The sequence below is a fragment of the Kalmanozyma brasiliensis genome, assembly GCF_000497045.1.
Source record: "Kalmanozyma brasiliensis GHG001 unplaced genomic scaffold PSEUBRA_SCAF24, whole genome shotgun sequence".
Lineage (NCBI taxonomy): Eukaryota > Fungi > Basidiomycota > Ustilaginomycetes > Ustilaginales > Kalmanozyma > Kalmanozyma brasiliensis.
The window spans coordinates 129274-148837 of NW_015961964.1; the positions used below are offsets into that span (position 1 = coordinate 129274).

The window sequence follows — 19564 nt, forward strand, 5'->3', positions numbered from 1 at the left end:
ATCTGCGCCTCGGTCACATCGGCCCACTCGAACTCGGCCGCAAACTTGACCCTTCGACAGGCAAGCTCGAGCCAATCTTGGCTTGATGACTGCGTGAAAGATCTCAACCAGCATGCATCACCATGTACGATGGCGGAGATCATGTGGGTAAGGAAGCTCAGCCTATCAGCATCATCATCCCGCTCGCGCATCCACCCGGAAACTCGGCCGTCATTTGACAGCTGGAGCGGTCCAATCAAAAATTCGCCTTTCCGCTCGCTTTGACCTGTCACGGCCAAGTTCCCGCGAATTTCATTTCATTTTGTGCCGTTTGGCTGGGTCAGAGATAAGCGCTTCTTGGCAGTCGAATTCTCAACCTGTCAGAGAGCTGTGATAGGCAGTAGTGGCATCGTCGGGTTATCTCTCTCTCTCTCCCCTCCCCGCCTTTTGTTCGTCGCTTCGAAGTGCTGGCTCGATGGTAGTGTGCTCGCTCGAGTTGCCGCTCTTTCCGAGCTGACCGCCGTGTGATACGAGCTTGGTACCGCACCACATTCATCGCCCGCTATCTCGCAACCTGACCCGCCACTGCTTGCCTCTGCAGCAAGGATCGGAAGGCACTCGGGTAGCTCGATTGCCACGCGGTCGTCTCTCCTTGCATCAAGCTATCTGCATCACACGGGGGCTGCGTCGAACACGCATGATACGCCTCGACCATCTTTCCATATAATCCGGCGCTTCCAGTCCTCCCAATCATCTCGCTTCCATCATCTCACCTTCTCTACCTTCCTCCCCTCCGCCCCCACACTATGACTCTCATCAAGCGCGCTATCAACGCCGCCGCCATCAAGGGCTCCGAGCGCCGCCCTGGCGAGTCGCGCGGCAATGCCATGCTCCGCAACGCCGACCTTCTCCCCGTGTCTCCCGAGCGTCGCACTTGGGGCTGGGTCAACTTTGCCTCCTTCTGGATCTCGGACGGTCTCAACCTTAACACCTTCATGATCGCGTCCACCGCCGTGTCTGCTGGTCTTACTTGGTCTCAGGCCTGGGCCGCCATCATTGTCGGCTACTTTGCGGTGGCGTTTTTGGTGGTTATGACTGCCAGAATCGGTGCTGTTTATCACGTCTCGTTCCCGATCCTTGCGAGGAGCACATTCGGTGTCTGGGGTGCCATCTGGCCCATCCTCAACCGAAGCGCCATGGCTTGTGTCTGGTACGGTGTGCAGGCGTACATCGGTGGCCAATGCACGACGCTGGTGCTGGAAAGCATGTTCCCTAGCTACCGAAGGATGCCCAACCACCTGCCTGCAAGCTCTGGCATCACCACCATGGACTTTGTCAGCTTCTTCCTCTTCTCGCTCATCTCCCTGCCCTTCGTCATTCTCCACCCGAGCAAGGTCCGCTACTTCTTCAACTTCAAGGCCGTCGTCGTGCCCATTGCCGCCATCGCCTTCTTCGCCTGGTCCATCGTCGATGCTAAGGGTCTCGGTCCCATTGTCCACCAGCCCGCCAAGCTCTCCGGCAGCAAGATGGGATGGCAGTTCATGGCCTCTCTCATGTCGTGTATCTCCAACATGGCTACGCTCGTGCTCAACATCCCCGATCTTTCGAGGATGGCTAAGAACAAGCAGTCGGTCAAGTGGTCGCAGCTGCTGGCTGTGCCCCTCACCTTCTCGCTGACGAGCTTCCTGGGCATCATCATTGCCAGTTCGAGCCAGGTGATCTACGGCGAGCTGATCTGGAACCCCGTCGACCTGCTCGGCCAGCGACTCAAGGTGGACCCTTACAACTCGGGCGCGCGCGCTGGTGTGTTTTTCATCGCGTTCGCCTTCATCATCGGCCAGATTGGTGTCAATGTCGCCGCCAACTCGCTCTCTGCTGGTCACGATCTTGCTGCGGCTTGCCCTCGCTACATCAACATCCGTCGAGGCTCGTTGGTCGCTGCGGCAGTAGGATTTGCCATGTGCCCATGGAACCTGCTCAAGGACAGCAACAACTTTGCCACCTACCTGTCGGCCTACTCGCTCTTCCTCTCGAGCATCAGCGGCACCATGATGGCCGACTACTACATTGTCAAGCGCGGACTGCTCGATATGCCTTCGCTGTTCAGCGCTGCATCGACCTCCTCGCAGCAGCCGAGCATGTACCACTACTGGAACGGGATCAACTTCCGAGCGTTCGCGGCCTACATTGCTGGTATCGCCATGACAGTCGCTGGCTTCGCGGGAGTGCTCGGGGTCGAGGTCTCCGTTGCCGCACAGAGGATGTACATCCTCGCCTACCCCATTGGCTTCTTGGTCTCCGGCATGGTATATGTGGCGCTCTGCGAGGTGTTCCCCGTCCCCGGCGGCGTCTCGGTGCGCGAACACAGACGGTTCCTGGAACCCGAGTCGTGGGAGGCCGACATGTGGGAGGGCATGGACCAGGGTCACCTCCAAGGTGGCGCCGACGAATCGGTCCACTCGACCAGCGATATCGAGAAGAGCTCGTTCAAGGGCGAGGGCGCTCAGCCGGAGCAGCAGGTGAGCAACTCGGAGTACTACCTCCAGAAGTGATCGTCCGCTCTTCCACCTCGTTAGACTCTTTCCATATACCTCCTTTGCTTCACTTCTATTGTACTTGTATCATAACACTTCTCACGCAACGCAACGGTAGCCATGTTCATTCCAACATCAACTTTGTGATTGCGCGCTGAGATGCAGCGGCAGCGCTGATGAGATCGACCGAGGTGCCTGGGGAGGAGGAAGACATGATAAGGAAGGGCGACCCGATCTGCGTCACCCGATTCGCTCGTTCGCGAAGAATTGAATTCGTGGCTGTGAAAAATGGGAAATCATTCGATTTTTTGGCGGCTCGGGACAGGCACATCAACGCACCGAGCGTGATTGGCTGATCTTGAGCCAAAAATAAAAACAAAAACCTGAATTTCTTCTGAATTCGAGCACCACAACACAACACGCAACTCGACGATCCCACTCACAAAAATCAACTGATTTCCAGAGCGTGTCGAGCGTGTCGAGAAAGGTGTGCGTTTCTTCTTGAGTCGTGCATGGCGTGTTGCGAGCGTGTGTGTATCTCTATCGATGAGCTCCATCCCTTTCCTCATCACCACCACCTCCTCCTTCAAGCGCTAGATCGGACGGCACCATCCAACATGGTCGCCTCCACCTCCTCCTCCGCGGTGGCGTCGCTGATCGACCAGCTGTTCGCCGTCACCCCGCTCGCCGACTCCTCGCTCTCCATCAAGGCCCTCACCCTCGCCATCGTCCTTCCCTTCGTGGCAGTCATCCTCAACGTCGCCTCGCAGCTCCTCCTGCCCGCACGCAAGTCCTCCCCACCCGTCGTCTTCCACTTCGTCCCCATCATCGGCTCCGCCATCTACTACGGCATCGACCCGTACAAGTTCTTCTTCGAATGTCGTGCCAAGTACGGCGACGTCTTCACCTTTGTCCTTCTCGGGCGTCGCATCACCGTCGCGCTCGGTCCTAAGGGCAGCAACCTCGTGTTCAACGCAAAACACCAGCAGGTCACCGCCGAAGACGCCTACACGCATCTCACCACGCCCGTCTTCGGAAAAGAGGTGGTGTACGACGTGCCCAACGCCGTCTTCATGGAGCAGAAGAAGTTTGTCAAGGTCGGACTCAGCATCGAGAACTTCCGCGCGTATGTGCCGCAGATCGTCGATGAGGTCGACGAGTACCTCAAGAGCGATCCTCGTTTTGCTCCCCTCCAAAAGGGGGGGAAGACGTTGGCGGTGGACATCTTTCAAGCCATGTCCGAGGTCATCATCCTCACCGCATCCCGTACTCTTCAGGGCAAAGAGGTTCGTGAAGGACTCGACAAATCCTTCGCCCAACTCTACCACGATCTCGATTCCGGATTCACCCCGATCAACTTTGTCATTCCCAACCTGCCGTTGCCGTCCAACTTCAAGCGCGACCGCGCGCAGAAGAAGATGTCGCAGTTCTACCAAGATATTGTCGCCAAGCGCCGCGCCGCAGGCGTATCCGACGACGGCACGGGCGAGAACGACATGATCGCCGCCCTGATGCAGCAGAAGTACAAGAACGGGCGTGCGCTCAACCCGGTCGAGATCGCGCACATGATGATCGCCCTCCTCATGGCGGGTCAGCATACTTCGTCGGCCACCTCCTCCTGGGCCTTCCTTCGATTGGCCTCTCGACCGGAGGTGATCGAAGAGCTCTATGCGGAGCAAGTCAAGGTGTATGGATCCGAACTGCGCGAATTGGACTACGAGACGCAGAAGACCTCGGTACCGTTGCTCGATGCGGTGGTCAAGGAGACGTTGCGATTGCATCCGCCTCTGCATTCCATCATGCGCTACGTCAAAACCGACCTCGCAGTTCCCGCCACTCTCGCTGCGCCTTCGTCCACCCGGAATGATGCAGGGTATGTGATTCCTAAGGGACACTACATCATGGCTGCACCGGGTGTGTCTCAAGTCGATCCCCTGTTGTGGGCTTCATCCGACCAGTTCCAACCGCATCGTTGGCTCGACCCTTCCTCCGCCGCCATGCAGGACGCCGGGGATCAGCAGGAGGATTTCGGATTCGGCATGATCAGTACGGGAGCTAACAGTCCCTACCTCCCCTTTGGCGCCGGACGTCACCGTTGCATCGGAGAGCAGTTTGCGTATTTGCAAATTGGAGTCATCATCGCCCACTTTGTGAGGAAGTTCAAGTGGGAGCTGGAGAGCAAGTTCCCCGATCCGGACTATCAGAGTATGGTAGTCCTGCCGAGCAAGGAGGGGAGCAAGATTCGGTTGACTGTGCGGGAGTAGATGATGAGGGTGAATAGAAATGCTTTTGTCTCGGGCTCCGATTGTTGTTCGATGACTTGCGAGTGAATGACTGATGAGGGGATGGAATGGGGATGACGAAGCCGCGCTTGAAGAGATACGACTGAGTCTGGTCGAAAGAGAGATCGGCATCTGGTGCGGACGCTCGCGAATGAGGTTGATGAGGTTGTCACCGAGGTTGTGCGAGAAGATACAGTGCCCTGTGCTCTCAACGGCAAGACGGCACGGCGGTCCACAGAAAGAGGCCAACTTGTCAAGCTGGCAGACACATCCACCGAGACTTATCGAGGTCGAGTCCTGATAGACAAGCAGCTCGCACGACGGCTGCTGTACTCGCACGCACAGTGGGCTTTCTGCATCCCAGACCCCGCGGGGCTGTCTCGACGCGGGCCGACGTTGAGAGATCACTTGACACAGGGCTCTGGTCCACACGCACGCAAGCGCAACGGGTCGCATGACACGTCCGGTCGATTCACACCCGCCTCCCGAGCGATGCGCTTCTCCTCACACAGGAGCGCTCACAAACGCGCACACGCTACCCAGACCCGGTGAAGAAGCAATGCATTTCGGGAGGAATCTACCTGTTGTCGCCTAGATCAAACGGAAACTGACCCAAGCTGACGCCTCCGACACTCGCCCTCTCGGGGTCCTGGAAGGGATCCGTCCCCCTCTCCTGCGGTGCATCACGTGAGGCCAACCACGAGCTGCGCTCCTCGGCGTCGCTCGGGCTGGTCTGGTCGGTGGGGGCGCCGGCGAAGGGGCCGAATGGGTTTTCGCCGAACGGAATGCCCAGCGTCGAGGTGGACATTGTTGAGTCTCGACCGTTTGCAGAGGCGAAGCGGGTTTTGGACGGCGGAAGGAGGTCCTCATCTTCTCCAACCTCAGCAGTGCCGACGGGTGCGGTGGCGGAAGTGGTGGGCTCGACCGGGTCTTTGAACGGATCCTCCTTGACCTCTTTGCGTTTGAGGCTTGGTACCTTGACCAACTGCGCCTTGCCTCCGTTGCCCAACTGCACGCGACGCACACCTTCCCCGCTCACCGGCGTGATGACCTGCGGAGCGGACATCACGTACGACAAGCTTCCCGAATGGGTGCTGTTGATCGTGTTGACCGTGGCGCTGGACAGGGGGCGGTCCGGGCGGGAATACGGGCCAGACGTCTTGAGCGCTTCGACTGGGTCGATCGACATGAACTCGTACGCGGGTGTCGCTGAGGCCAAGGGAGAGGAGGTGGATGGCTTGTGAGGGGCTTCGGGAAGACGGAGGTTGAGATCGGGTGCGCGCGTGGGGCGGATGGGACCATTGCGGGCGGTGTTGACTTGGATAGCGGGGGCGCCGGTTGCGCGGTGTGCCGTGGTAGGCAGGGCGAGTGGAGAGATCGACTGGTAGCCGTCGTCGTTGCTGCTCTGACCAGCAGAAGCAGGGGACGGGGGTCTGAAGGCGATAGGAATGATATTTGCGGACCCGAGGCTGGCACTCGATCCGACGCTGATGCGCGGTGCCGTACCGGCAAAGCTCATCGTCCCAGACCGAAGAGAGCCGATTGTGTTGCGTTTGTTGGCGACGGCCTCCTCCTCGTCTTCCTCGACGCCCTCCGTGATGCGCGATAGATGCGTGGCGGCACCGAACGATCGGCGACGGAAAGCGGTGGGCTCGGCCAGCGAGCCTAGCGCATCCCCGTCGTTCAGACCGCCGGTGACCTGGGTATACTCGGTATCGCCGTCTAGCTCGTCCTCGTCGACAATGGCGAATGGCGAAGTGTTGTCGCTTCCCGCCTTAGCGCCACCGAGTTGAAGCGTGGTGGCCTCCTTCTCGTTTCGAACCTTTTCCCGACGCTCGACCGCATCTTCGTGCAACGCGATGCGACGGCGTTTCGCTTTGAGCCTCCGCCAGAACCAATACGCAACAGCGGCGGCCGCGACAATGAGGAGCGCAGCAACACCGCCGCCGAGAGCCGACTTGTTGGTGCCTCCACCAGCGTCATAGCCTGGGATGGGGATGCAGCGATTGACGGGACAGTCCTGACAGGAGGAGCGGAAGATCTGTTGGCACTGCTGGCCTTTGGGACAGGATGGGCAGGGAGGGATATTGGTGCAGACGGCGCAACTGTCGCGCTTCTTGACGACGAACGCGGTTGGATGGGAGCGTCGCATCGTGATTGCCGAAGAATATGCTGAGAGATGCGGTCAGGTGGGTATGGGGCGATGCTGACACCTCGCCGGGTTGGATGAGATAGCTTGAAGTCTGAGGACTGGACGCGGGACTGGATGAAATGCTGTGAGAATGGGATGCGAGTCCACTGAAGAGCCAGCTCCAGAGTGACTACGAGTCGAGGATGCGATCGAGAAAGAGCGGAAGAGATGCGAATGCTGAGTCGAGTCGAGTCGGGAGAGATGATGGTGATGAGAATGAGAACCCAGAGCTGAGCCAGATGTGAGCTTGCCGAGCGTGCGTGCGTGTGTGTGTGTCTCAGTGGGCCGACCGCGTGTCAGAAGCGCGTTGCAAGGGAAGCATCAGAGCGGTGCCATGCATCTTTACGCCGAGCCCCTTGATTCTAAAAATTTAGCGAGGCTGCCGATCCCCTCTCTTGTGTGGCTAGCTGCAACGCTTTCTGAGGATCAGACCTCGCAAAGGGAAGGCTCTTCCGTTAGATGCAGCCGACTGGACCATCACGGCAGGATCCGATCGGTCGGGACATGCCGATCAAAGGCGGTCCATCCGGAGCGAGAGGAACTGTGCGTGGGAAAGGTGACAGCGCAGCAATGGAAGGACCGAAAATGCTGGTGTTGGTCTCAGGGCAACAGCGCAGCCTAGGGGAATTCGAGGGTCCTGTTTCGAGACACCCTTGCTTGATCTACGGCGCCTGTCGACCAAAGTGACCCAGCCGTCGAGCATCCAACGTGCATGGCAAACGATCTTCAATGTCTTGCTAACACGCCGTCAGAGGCTGGGAACACCATTTCTGCTTTCGATGTGCGTGATCTGACGCTGTGATCTATGATGCTACGTGCTACAACACCGTCCGAAGCCAGTGCAAGAGCTTGTCCTCGATGCTGGTCGCCTTGTCTATGCCTGCTACTGATGTTGCTGTCGACGACGCCGGCCCCCACGGTGGTGGCAGCGCCAGCTCGTCGTACCTCCTCCCCTTCAAGTCCTGTACCACCGCTCTCACCCTCCTTTCCACTTCCGCATTATCGAACCTGGCATCGACCAGCTTGGCATCCAGCACGATCCCTTCCTTCGAATGCACTTCCACTGCAAACGTCCCCCATCCTCCCTCGCCTGTCGAGCTTGCATCCACTTCGCTGGAATCATGCATCTCAACCCGATGCGTGAACTCGGGTGTCTGACCAAACACCCATCCCCAGCTCTGCAGCTCCTCAAAGTTCTCCCGCAACTTCCACCTCCCTTCGTTCAGCTCGGGCTTGTCCAACCACCCCTCGTCCACCTCTGTCTTCCCTTTTGATTCGTCGCCTGGATAGGTGCGGTGAAACTCAGCCACAACAGCCTGAACGAACCCTTGGTGCTCGAGCATCGCCTTTCGGTCCGGGAAAGCGTCTGTGAGGTTGGCCACTGGTGCGGGCACCGATGCGACTCCTTTGGTCACCAGCAGCTCGCCCCTGTCATTCCTCAGCGAGCTACCTAGACTTCCTAGGCTGGCAGAGAGCAGCATGGTGCCATGATGATACGCGCGCTTGTTGACCAGCTTATACGCGCTCCCGGAGACCTTTCTCTCCTCGAACCCCCCTTCGTCCGCCTCCGAGCGTGTTTTGGGGGTCGACCGCCGATCAAACCCGCCCATGACGCGGATGCAAATGTCATTCCGACCATTGACGTATGCTCCTGTATCCCCTCGAGCCAGCGTCGAGCGAGACTGTTGTAGGGAGATAGGTGGAGAATTGAGCGCGCGCGCGACGAGCTCGGCGTGTGTGCGCCGATCAAAGGCCTCGCGAGGAATGTGGAACGAGTAGTTGGTGTTGCCCAAATCGTGATACACCGTGCCTCCACCGGATCGACGACGCACCATCGGCAGGGAAAGTGACCGCATAGATGCTGCGTTGAGCTCCTTCCACGGGTTCTGATTGCGTCCCACAACCACACACGGAGAGTTGCGGTACAGGAAGCAGACGGGTATTGAAGGCTCGATGGTGCGAAAGAGGTGGTCTTCAAAGGCGAGGTTGAACCACGGGTTAGTGGAGAGCGAGACGTAGGCTTGAGGTGAAGAAGAGGATGACGAAGATGCTACTGATCGAACGGAGGTAGGTGGTAGAAAGGGCAATCTTAGAGATCGGCCATTTTGAGTGCAGACAATGGGGTACCCCGGCGATGACCGCCGAAGGCCGGGACCCGCACGTATCCTGAGCATGCCTATTGACGACGACATGATGTGACTGAGTGTTTTGGCTGGCCTTTGAGCGCGTCCGTCTGAATGCGAAGCCAGCCGCTTTGATGAGGAAGCTGTGTGTAGGTGTCGGCCACACGGAAGCAACAGCCTCAGGCTCCTCCTGTCGATCAGAGACAGATGTTGCCCTTCTCGCCCAGCTCAGCTCCGCATCTGAGGTCCTGCACAGCAGCTTGTATTCCTCGTGACCCCTTGATTGGGTGTTCCGTGCGTCGATCGATGGGTTGGTGATCAAGTCAGAGAGCACGACAGGAAGATCCGGAAGACGTCGAGAATGTGGAGAGAGCCGACGCCGACATCCGAAAAAAAGACGGGACAGCGCCGCGCTACCAGGAAAACAGCTGTCGAGCACAGCGCAGTATATGCTCTTTTTCCACTCCCTGCATGACAAGGCCGCTTCCGACCGTGCTCTGTCATCATTAGAAGTACTCGAATGCAAGCTGAAACATCACAGACTTAAACACGACGGAGGAGACAGTGTTGTAGGTATGCTATTCCGTCCGGATCACAAGAGAGACCTGACGAGAGGGGGAAAACGAGCTAATGAGTGTAGGTACGGACAAGTTGGAGCGGCGAGAAGATCTCCTGAAAGAGGGAAACCGGTCAAAGAGGTATTGTTCAGCGAAACACGGCTTGCAATACGCTTAGAGCATCATGGCGCCGGCCATGACGACGGCGAAGGCGAGCACGGCACCCGAGGCGCTGTTGACGAGCTTGGTAGCGCCGCTGGTGGACGAAGCTGCGGAGGACGAGCTGCCGCTGTTGCCGGACGAGGAGCTGCCGGAGTTGGAGCTACCCGAGTTGGACGAGCCCGAGCTGGAGCTACTGCCGGACGACGACGATGAGGCAGCCGATTTCGAGGTGCTCTTGGCCGCGGACGACGACGAGGTGGTGGTAGACGACGAGACGAGCGACTTGATGCCGTTCGAGATGGTGTTGGTGGTCTGGCAGTTGGACGTGCTGGGCGTCGAGTAGGCAGCAGTGGGAGTGACCTCATCCGGCGAGCCGTTGGTGTACGAGTAAACGGTGCCACCAGCAGTGTAGACACCCGTGAAGAACTGCACGAACGTCGAAGTCTGACCGTTGCCCTCGGGGTAGAGACCAGGGGGGTAGGCCGAATCACCATCGCACGTCTCGAACACGTCGTCGTTGTAGTTGCCTGGCATGACAAAGTTGCAGCCCATCACATCGAGCGTGTGCTGGCACTCGAGAGCGGTGGGGGCCACGTCAGATCCGGCAATGCACACACGGAAGCAAATCTGGTTCGCAGAGGCGTAGTTCATCCACTCCTCGTAGAAAACGTCCTCACCCGAGACATTCGAGGTGACGTTGCCACCCACAGGGTTGCCCATGTTGGTGGCTCCGTGCGGGTCGAGCTCTCCACCCTCGTCGCCAGCCATGAAGCCGATGCTGGTGAAGTCGCCGACCGCCATGAGCTGGACGTAGAGCGGGGTCTTGACAAAGTGCGCGCCGGTCACCGAGCCGTCTGGGATGACACGCGCATTGTTTCGCGGCTTGGTGCAGTAGGCCACAGTGATCTCCTCGACGTCGGCAAGGGGCTGACCAGTGCCAGGGGGACCGAAAGTGCACCAGTCATCGATCGAGTTGATCGACGCAAGGCGCGAGAGCGAGGTCTGGTTGATGGCCGTGTTGAGCTGGGGGTTCGAAGGGTTGGTGGGACCGTTCTTGTTGGTCGACTTGACACCAGGGTAGTCGGCGTTGGCCGTGCCGTACGTGAAGGCGGGCACCGACTGCGCCGAGACAGCAGTGGCAGCCGCGAGGGCAGTGACGCCCAGCAAGGCGGACTTGGAGAAGAACATTGCTGTGTATGAAGAAGAAGATGAAAGGAAGGGGTGGTGGTGGTCGGTCGTGTCGACGGTGAGGATGGGTGATGGAGAGAAGACAAGGAGAGGGAAAAGGGGAGCGCGAAGCTGTTCTGCGTTGACTGTCGCGAGGCTTTTGAAGGGAGGGGCGGAGCAACGGATCCAGTCAACCGCGGGGCCATAGCGGCAGGGGAGGGAAAGAGAGCCGGCGGCAGCAAGGGCGGTGTCCGAAACGAGACCGCCCGCTCGTTCACACAAAGGGCGAGCCGAGGGGATCTGAGAGCGATCTCTGCGTTGCTAGCGCCGAATCAAGGTGCAAACTGTGTTGAGGTCAGCCGAGTGCACACGGAGCCTCCCACACGCACACACGCAGGACGAGCGATTTGGAAGAACAACACCGAGGCGGGCAGCAGAGGTTGCGGAACAGCGAAGCTCAACTTGACAGGAGTGAAGATCGCGCCGAGATTTGGTTCAGGGTTTGGCGAGCAAGCCGAGCGAAGGCCAGTTGGCCAGTGTGAGTGTGTCTCAGAAGAACAACATCGAAGACCAAGAGACTGCCGCAAAAGTGCGAATCGGCGGGTGGCCTGCATACAAAGAGATTGCCACACCGAGTGCAGCCGCCGTTTGGAGAGCGGCACTGATGTTTTGAGTGGCTCTGCTGCGCTGTGCTGCTCCTGCATCGTGTGCGCGCGCGTTGGAGGGTTTTCGCTGTCGTTGATCATCGGAAACCCGAGGGGCGGTGCAGCTGAAATTTCACGCGAAGGAAGAAAAAAAAAACAGGGCAGCCCACCGCACAGTCGCACCCCACGAGCATGAAAACAACATTCAAATTCGCGAAAGGCAAGCGAGACTGCGGGCCGGCGGAATGCACGGCGGCGGCATCAGACAGCGCGCGGTCAACAATGCCTCGCCTCGCCAGCACAGCGTTTCCTCTGATGCCTCGGCCTTCTTGATTGTTCCGGTATTGCAGTGGGCCCCTTGTAGCCCTTCTGTTCCGAGCGGGAGCCAGTGGTTGTTGGTCAAGCATGTGTAGCACCGTCCACACACACGAGCTCGAGAGTCTCTCAGCCCTGTGTTGTGATCCCCTGGCCGTGATTTTCCAGTAGGCGGTCGACGTGCACGATCTCCTTAGGGCAGGATCGAGTGACTCAACAAGTATGGCTTCCGCCCGGCCAGTGCAGGCGGAGTTGGGGCTCGAGCGAGCGCTTAAGTCGTTGCCGGCCCCTGCTGTACCACATGCCGTCCAGCAAGCGAATGTAGAAGGATTCGACAAGAGCTCGCTACGTCCGGTGGCACATGTGCGGCCGTCGGTGCCTGAACCTTAGATTCTATACAAAGCTGCCATGCCGGCGAGGTCTGACGCCACAACGTGAGCGGAACGCTGATGAAAGGAAAGCTGATGACAATGGAGAGGATCTCCGAGCTAGTCGGCACCACGCAGCCTGTCCATGCTCTGCCATTCTCTACACTCTTCCAGCCGTATGCATCAGCGCTGAAAGGTCAGGATCTGCCTTGCGCATCCGATGGCGTCTTCTCACCGTCCAAGAAGGTCGCAAGGTCGATGCATGGAAGCAGAAAGTGACCGAGCTCTCGCATGGCCTTCGACCCCTATCAACGGCATTCTATAGACAGGTGCGAGCTCCCTCTTGACTCGACGCTTGTCTCGCTCTTCGCGTCCACTGATAAGCAAAACAGCCACGTCAGGCATTCAGCGGAGAACAACATACTCGGTATCTCAAGGCTAGGACAAAGTCGCTTCTACCCGAGCTGTCAGTCTGCCGCGTTGCCCCTTTCTCCGCGACCGGTCTCTTTCTTTGCTTCCGGCGGCTCCTCTATGTTGGCTCTCCTCGAGCTTCTGTAGCCGCAGAGGGGACACGCATGTGTAATAGATCCTTCTTTCGCTTGTGCCCCTGAGATCGACAGCTTTGAATGACCTGACCAGACAACAGTGAAACACAAGCAAGAATCATACTCCGTGCTCAACTGCGGTCCGTCAAATCGTTAACCATGGTTGAAAGCTGCCCCGGAAGGTCGAGTTTCTGCAAATCACTCCTCAGATCCGAGAGACGAGGAAGACCCACGAGAATCGTCATCTGTTTTCATCGACACCGCAGTCCCTCATGAGAGCGATGCAATCGGTGATTCCACAGCAGATCATCGGCGATATTGGCCACAGGGAAAAAATTGGGACATGACTCAGCCTGATTCAGCATTTCACGTGCCAAAACGCATTGAGCTCAACATTTCTGGACCCTGAGAGCTTTGGCTGAGTCTGTTGTCGGTGACGACATTTTGGAGTCTGGAGGTGGCGGCTGTCTCTTTCACCTCGCTACCGTGACGTGGAGTTGCTTTCCAGCTCTTCCCTGCTGTCCGCGGTTACACGGGCCGACTCAAGCCGTTGAAGAACCCTTGCCGTCTTCATCCTCCCTCTATCCATCCTACCGCCACCTGTCAACATCATCGCGACCGCCTGATCCGAGTTCCAGCCTAGTCTCACACACCGAGCTCTCACATTCATTACCGCCCGCTAGCTCACACAAGCACAAACCCCGAGCATGGACGCCCCCCTTCCCGACTACTACCGAACGCTAGGTGTCACGCCCAGCTCGACGCCAGCCGAGATCAAGGAGGCCTACAAGCGGCGCTCTCTCAAGACCCACCCGGATCGCTTCCCCAACGCGACTCCCGCTGAGCGCCAACGCTACACGCAGAAGTTTCAAACGCTCGCCGACGCCTACTACGTGCTCTCGGACACCGATCGACGTCGGGAGTACGACCAGCTGCGCAACTCTCGTCCATCCAACGACAGCTTTTTCGGCGGCGCATCGTACGACGAGGACGAAGAAGCAGCTTCCGAATTCAGCGAGAAGGAGCAGAGCTACTCTGCCAACTTCTTCCAGAGCTTCTTTCCCGGCGCGTTCAAGGAGGAGGAGACCAACGATACTCAGACCAACGAGGACCGTCGTCGTGCGGGAAGCAGCCAGCCCCAGGCAGACGGCGTCTTTGCCGACGTCTTTGAGGAGCTGCTGAGGCCGGAAGTGCAGAGGGTCGCGCCCATTTGGAAGTTTGTCGGTGGCGCATCGGGTACTGCGCTCGGGTTCATTGTGGGTAACATCCCGGGTGCTCTCGCTGGTGCTTTTGCAGGAAGCCAGTTGGGCAGGATCAGGGACGCAAAGGGAAAGAGCGTTGCAGAGGTGTTCATGGGGCTTGGGTCGGCACAGCGCGCTGAAGTATTGACGAATTTGTTGCAGCGCGTGCTCAACCAGCAGACGCGCTCGAGTTCGGGTGCGGTGCCACAATGAGCGAGGTACCGAGGCCGCGCGGCCGTCCGAAGGGGTCGAAGACCAAGCGGAGGGCTCAGCAGGAAGGCGCTTCGAGCAAGAAGCGGCCGAAATCGCAGGTACAGCCGATTGGGTCCACTCGGACAAATTTGGAGGATGGCGGGGTGGGCGCGAAGGCGGACAGCAAGTCGTTTGCTGTCAACATGCTCCCAGGTTACACTAGAAAACTGCCGGGAGCGGCGCAGCAGCTGGTCGAGAAGGCGCTGCTGGACAAGGATCTAGTCGATGCGCCTGCTCACGACGAGAGGTGGGTCAAGCTGTACGACGATTTGCAGCGGCTTGTCAAGGAGGCACCCACATCGAGCACCTCCTCGAACAACGACCAAGCAAACGAGGATGAGGATGACGACTCATCATCGTACCAATGGGCGTCTTCCCCGGACGAAGAACCCTCCACCATCGCTTCTCCTTCCAGATTCGTATCGAACCCCCATTCACAAGCGCACCACACCTCCCACCTCCCCCACGACGCCCTTTCCACCGCCGTTCACCGCAGGATCTCGCACCGGCTCACCAACAAGACTCGTGCGCTGCCCAAATCCGTCCTCCCCGCAAGCTGGGACCCGGCCTCGTTGACGGCGCTGAGCATGCTGGTCGAGGAGCTGGCACGGTCGCAGGCGCACTTTAATGCGCAGCGGACCATGTTTGCCAAGTCGCCGAGGAATCAGGCTTTGGCGGCCAAGCGGGCGGCTCTGAAGGGCAAGGGGAAAGATACAGGCGAGGAGGCTCCGTCAGCACCAGCAGAATCAGCATCGGACTAATGTAGGCTCGACATTGGCAATGGAATGAAATGAACAGTCCCGTCATAGTAACAGCGTTTGTGAGGTCGGTGTATCGTAGAAACGTGAGGGGTTGAGTCTTGGATTTTGAATCCACCTTTTTGGGGCCCATTTGCGGTTTTCACTGCCGCACACAACGTCGAGCCTCGAAGAGCTGCACTGTGCGCACACGATCTCATGAATCGCGTCCGAGGCTTGACCTTACTCACGCCGAGCAGCGCCACTAGCTCCGACGAGACCGGCCGAGGGGGCGTCGTATCGCACACTGTCGCTAGCTGAGGGGGGAAAGAGGTGTGAACGCAACTCCTTCATCTTTGCGAGATGTTAGGCCTCCTTCAACGTAACGTCGGATTTGCAGCGCCCTCTCTCCATTGTCCTCTCGCTTTGACCTCGCTGTACCGTGGCCTCCTTTGTGTCTGGGCTCTCGGCGAGGTTTGCAGCTGTGCATACCTTGTGCATCTAGTTCTGCCAGCAATGTATGCTGCTGTGCGTGTCTTGTTCACCCAGCTTGATCATCCTTCTACGTCATGCTGTCGCTAGTCCGATGACAGCGGGCGAAACGGTGGATGAGGTGGGGAGCACGAACCGGAAAAGGGGCTGGGCCCTGTGCCACTTCACAACGTGGACCCGACCGAACACGCTCCCTCTTCCCGCGTCCTATTTGCCACGAGGGTTCACGCTTCGGCCTACGGCGCCCCCGTCCCGTGTCTGGAATTTTTAAGAATTCAACGACAGCTTGGCACGACCTGCAGGACCCGTACCGCGGTGCATGGGACCCTCAAGCGCTGGCAAGGGTGTGGCATCGCGCGCTCGCGGGTGTGGGATGCGAAGTAGTCAGGGCGACTCGTCAAGGGTGAAAGGGTCTTGAGCGGAGATGAGAAGGTGATGAGGTGGGTGGGGTGGTACCGAGAGGGTTGAACGGCTGCATGAAGTAGGCGCCTATCTGCTCGCGAGTTTCTCGTTTGTGTGCTTGCTTTCCGTCGTCCTTGTTTCCACCTCTGCCTCCATCATCACCATCACCATCGACCCTTCGACAAGACATCCATCTCCTCTCCGCCTTTCCTCGGAGATCGTACTGGATAGCGCTCTGGGTCGACTCGAACCAAAACCCGCTTCGCCCGCCGGGACGATGGTCGCCACCTCGCACACACGCTACGTCTCGATCCCCTCTCACCCACCAACGCCCTCCTCCTCCTCGTCCGTCTCCCCAACCGCATATCCGAGCGACCAGCCGTACCCGCTTAGCGAAAAGTCCACTTCACGCACACATCGACCTGCGCTGCCCTCGCACAACAGCTTCACCGGATCCCGCCGAAGCAGCAACGCGAGGGATGCGATGGTGGTCCTTTTCCGCAAAGGGCGGAATGTGATTCTGATCTTCGCATGTCTGGTGGTGGGATGGATGGTCGTCTCGCGTAGCGAGCTGGACAGTTCGCGGGTCAAGTCGGTGATAGGGAAAGTAACCCATCCTCTCACCCCCTCCCCCATCGAGGTCGCTCCTATCGAGCCCAACATCACCCTGGCAGAAGTCCCCCCGCCGTATCGGTTAGAGGACGATATGGTTCTCATCACCAAAGTCGGTTCTGCCACGGTTCACAAACGACTCCTCATCCACCTCGCCGAACAACCCCATTCCAACATCTACGCTCCCAACCGCCTCTACGTCTCCGATTACCCGTTGACGCTAGGAAACATCACGTTCTACGATGCCCTCTCCAACGTCTCCTCCACGCTCTCCTCCATCGAAGAGTTCAGTGCTCTACGGGGGGAACTTCGTGCACTGATGGAATCCAACCAAGACCTCGATCTCATGTCCGACAAGGATGGAGGGTGGAAGTTGGACAAGTACAAATTCCTTCCCATGATGGGCGAGGCGTACCGTCGTTTCCCCGGCAAGAAATGGTATGTCATGGTGGAAGCCGACACGTTCCTGTTCTGGAACGAACTGGTCAAATGGCTTTCGACGTTCGATCCGGATCAGCAGTACATGTTGGGTCGACCGATGTTTTGTGATTTCGACGATCGCAAATCCACTCCCTTTATGCATGGGGGGAGTGGATTCGTTCTCTCCCGTGCTGTGATGGAAGCATCCTACGGTGTTGACCCCGAATTCGAGCACAATCACGATAACCTCACCCAACACGCCGCGTTCGGGGATGCACTGCTCACCAAAGCCCTCTACGACGCCCCAGGGGTCAACCTCACCGATCTCAGCCCCGAATCGGGCGAACGGTTCAACACGGACACGCCCCGAAGTGTCAAGTTCACCGACGGCCTATGGTGTCGTCCTGTTCTCACCTTTCACCATGTGACCCCAAGCGATACGGCGCATCTGTACGATTTTCAACGCCGCATCGAGCCGCGCCTGGGGGTCAACGATACGGTGCGATGGTGCGATGTGTGGGATGAATTCATTCCGTTGTTTTTGCGAAAGGCGTTGAAGGAGGCGGCGGAGCACGATCCGGAGATCGTTCTGCCACTAGATGAGGTGGCGCCGGGAGAAGTGGGCGTGGTGGGGTGGAAGGCGTTCGAGGACGATGACGACACCAGGGTGGTTAGCACCAAGAACGCGTTGGATTGCCTGGCAAAGTGTCGGTCGAACGAAGGATGCATGATGTGGGAGTGGAAGGAGAAGGAGGGCATGGGCCAGTGCAGGTTAGGCGAAGATTTTCTCAGGATCGGCGTGACAAAGCCACGGACGAATGACGGGTTGACAACGGGTTGGATGGGGAGGAGGGTCGACGCGTGGAGGAACAATCTCAGCTGCAGTGGGCGGACCGGGTTGAACGACTATGCGCCCAAGGATGCGTGGAGGGCCGAGGACAAGGTCGAGGAGGTGGTGAGTGCCGAGGAGGCCGAGGAGGTGCCTGTGGAGGAGGTGCAAGAGGTCAAGCAGGTCAAGGCGGACAAGGTGGGCAAGGTGTTGGAGTCCGTAGCGCAAAAGCACGAGGAGAAGACGCCGCCCAAGAAGGAGCAGCAGAAGAAGGTGGCCGACAAGCCCAAGGAGGAGCAGCACGAGAAGGAAGAACAGCACAAGGACGAGTCCCACAAGCAGCAGCAACAGCAGCACAAGGACAAGCAATGAGCCGCAGGCTCGGTTCGGAAGGATTTCGTATCGTCACAACAGTCGCTTTCTCTGTCCATTCGCATCCATCGCAAATCATCTATACATCCATTTCCACTCCTTCCGTGTGACAAGCAGTTCGCGAGCCGTCTCACAGCGAAGCGCAAAGCCATGTGCTTGCCAAAGTACGATGGCGTACGGTCGCGGCCATCACACGCGCTTTCCCCGCGCCACGACCATCTGCAAGAATTCCCTCTTGGCCTCCCAACCGATGCTCGTCCGCTTCAACCTCGCCATGCTGCTCATCAAGCCTGCGACCTTCTCCGCCCAACCTCCCTCGCCTTCGTCCTTGCTCGATAGCGTCGAGTGTCTGATGCTGACGCCGCGGACTGGGTTGGACAGGAAGAGGATGTGCAGCAGGTGCGTGGTGAGCGAATTGGTCGGGCCGGGAACGGCGTATACCGACGATGTGCTTGTTGATGACGGTAGGGTGTATTTGAGCGTCAGAATGTGTATTGATGAGATGGAAGGTGGTGGGTTTTGTGGGAGGATGTTGAAGGCGAGCAAGGCGCGATTGTTGGACGTGACGACCTCGGGGAACAATGCGAGCGGTGTATCGGCTTTGCGCAGCGTCGTCTCGAGGTCCTTTTCCACAACGCTGCTCGATAACTGTGATGCGCATGGTGGTAGACCGCCAACGAATCGGAGCGCTCGGGTGAGGCCGAGAGCAGCATACCCAACGATGGGAATCTCGTTGCTCGCCGCCGTCGACGAGGCGGAGGAAGGCGTGACAATGCGCGTGTTGGCCGACATGGCGTTCTTCTTGGGCGTCTTACGCGCCGTCGTTGTGCTCGAGTCCTCCGACCGCTTCGCTTCCACCTTGGCGCTGTCCGCGATCACCGGTAGAACGAATTGAATCCCAGGATACAGGTACGAGATGATAAGCAGGTCGAGCCAGGAGCTGTGGTTCGACAGCACCAAATCCCCTTTCCCCAGCGTTCTCTTCGCTGCGCTTGTAGGTCTGAGCTTCGATCCCGACACGGACCGCCTGCCACTCGCTCCAGAAGCCACCTCGTCGACGGGCAATCTGATGAATCCCAGCATGAACAACACCACCCTCAACAGCCCAGCGCCGCCAGTTGCCAGGTAGAGGCCCCAGCATATCCCACCGATGAGCGCGCGAATGAGACCGAGCACGACAAAGATCGGTGTGAGGAGGAGGGCGATTCCGCCTGGCGAGCCTGCTGAGCCGGAAGCGGAGGAGGACGTCGATGCAGCGACCGGCGTGAGGAAGACTTGGATACCCGTGCCTGGGTCTCGGAACTTGGAGAACTTTTCCGCCATCGTGAGATGTCGCCACG

At 58.6% G+C, this 19564-nt stretch overlaps 9 protein-coding genes across 9 annotated transcripts; 5 read left to right on the top strand and 4 right to left on the bottom strand.

Annotated features, from left to right (window-relative positions):
• Positions 1-785: 785 nt before the first annotated feature.
• Positions 786-2531, top strand: PSEUBRA_003699 (Permease; the record flags this gene model as incomplete). Its single annotated transcript, XM_016436771.1, has 1 exon — positions 786-2531. The coding sequence occupies one exon, from the start codon at positions 786-788 to the stop codon at positions 2529-2531; it is 1746 nt and encodes a 581-aa protein (XP_016291894.1).
• Positions 2532-3130: 599 nt separating this feature from the next.
• On the top strand, positions 3131-4777 carry PSEUBRA_003700 (Cytochrome P450; the record flags this gene model as incomplete). The annotated part of the gene is made up of 1 exon (XM_016436769.1): positions 3131-4777. The coding sequence occupies one exon, from the start codon at positions 3131-3133 to the stop codon at positions 4775-4777; it is 1647 nt and encodes a 548-aa protein (XP_016291895.1).
• A 595-nt stretch (positions 4778-5372) lies between these two features.
• Positions 5373-6947, bottom strand: PSEUBRA_003701 (uncharacterized protein; the record flags this gene model as incomplete). The annotated part of the gene is made up of 1 exon (XM_016436789.1): positions 5373-6947. The coding sequence occupies one exon, from the start codon at positions 6945-6947 to the stop codon at positions 5373-5375; it is 1575 nt and encodes a 524-aa protein (XP_016291896.1).
• An 857-nt stretch (positions 6948-7804) lies between these two features.
• On the bottom strand, positions 7805-9178 carry PSEUBRA_003702 (Biotin/lipoate A/B protein ligase; the record flags this gene model as incomplete). Its single annotated transcript, XM_016436801.2, has 1 exon — positions 7805-9178. The coding sequence occupies one exon, from the start codon at positions 9176-9178 to the stop codon at positions 7805-7807; it is 1374 nt and encodes a 457-aa protein (XP_016291897.2).
• Positions 9179-9840: 662 nt separating this feature from the next.
• On the bottom strand, positions 9841-11016 carry PSEUBRA_003703 (uncharacterized protein; the record flags this gene model as incomplete). Its single annotated transcript, XM_016436792.1, has 1 exon — positions 9841-11016. The coding sequence occupies one exon, from the start codon at positions 11014-11016 to the stop codon at positions 9841-9843; it is 1176 nt and encodes a 391-aa protein (XP_016291898.1).
• A 2558-nt stretch (positions 11017-13574) lies between these two features.
• On the top strand, positions 13575-14321 carry PSEUBRA_003704 (DnaJ; the record flags this gene model as incomplete). The annotated part of the gene is made up of 1 exon (XM_059465128.1): positions 13575-14321. One exon carries the CDS (start codon positions 13575-13577, stop codon positions 14319-14321), a length of 747 nt encoding a protein of 248 aa, XP_059321426.1.
• A 182-nt stretch (positions 14322-14503) lies between these two features.
• PSEUBRA_003705 (uncharacterized protein) lies at positions 14504-15121 on the top strand (the record flags this gene model as incomplete). Its single annotated transcript, XM_059465129.1, has 1 exon — positions 14504-15121. One exon carries the CDS (start codon positions 14504-14506, stop codon positions 15119-15121), a length of 618 nt encoding a protein of 205 aa, XP_059321427.1.
• A 1147-nt stretch (positions 15122-16268) lies between these two features.
• Positions 16269-18224, top strand: PSEUBRA_003706 (Fringe-like protein; the record flags this gene model as incomplete). The annotated part of the gene is made up of 1 exon (XM_016436780.2): positions 16269-18224. The coding sequence occupies one exon, from the start codon at positions 16269-16271 to the stop codon at positions 18222-18224; it is 1956 nt and encodes a 651-aa protein (XP_016291900.2).
• A 189-nt stretch (positions 18225-18413) lies between these two features.
• PSEUBRA_003707 (uncharacterized protein) lies at positions 18414-19547 on the bottom strand (the record flags this gene model as incomplete). Its single annotated transcript, XM_016436797.2, has 1 exon — positions 18414-19547. One exon carries the CDS (start codon positions 19545-19547, stop codon positions 18414-18416), a length of 1134 nt encoding a protein of 377 aa, XP_016291901.2.
• Between the last annotated feature and the right edge of the window lie 17 nt (positions 19548-19564).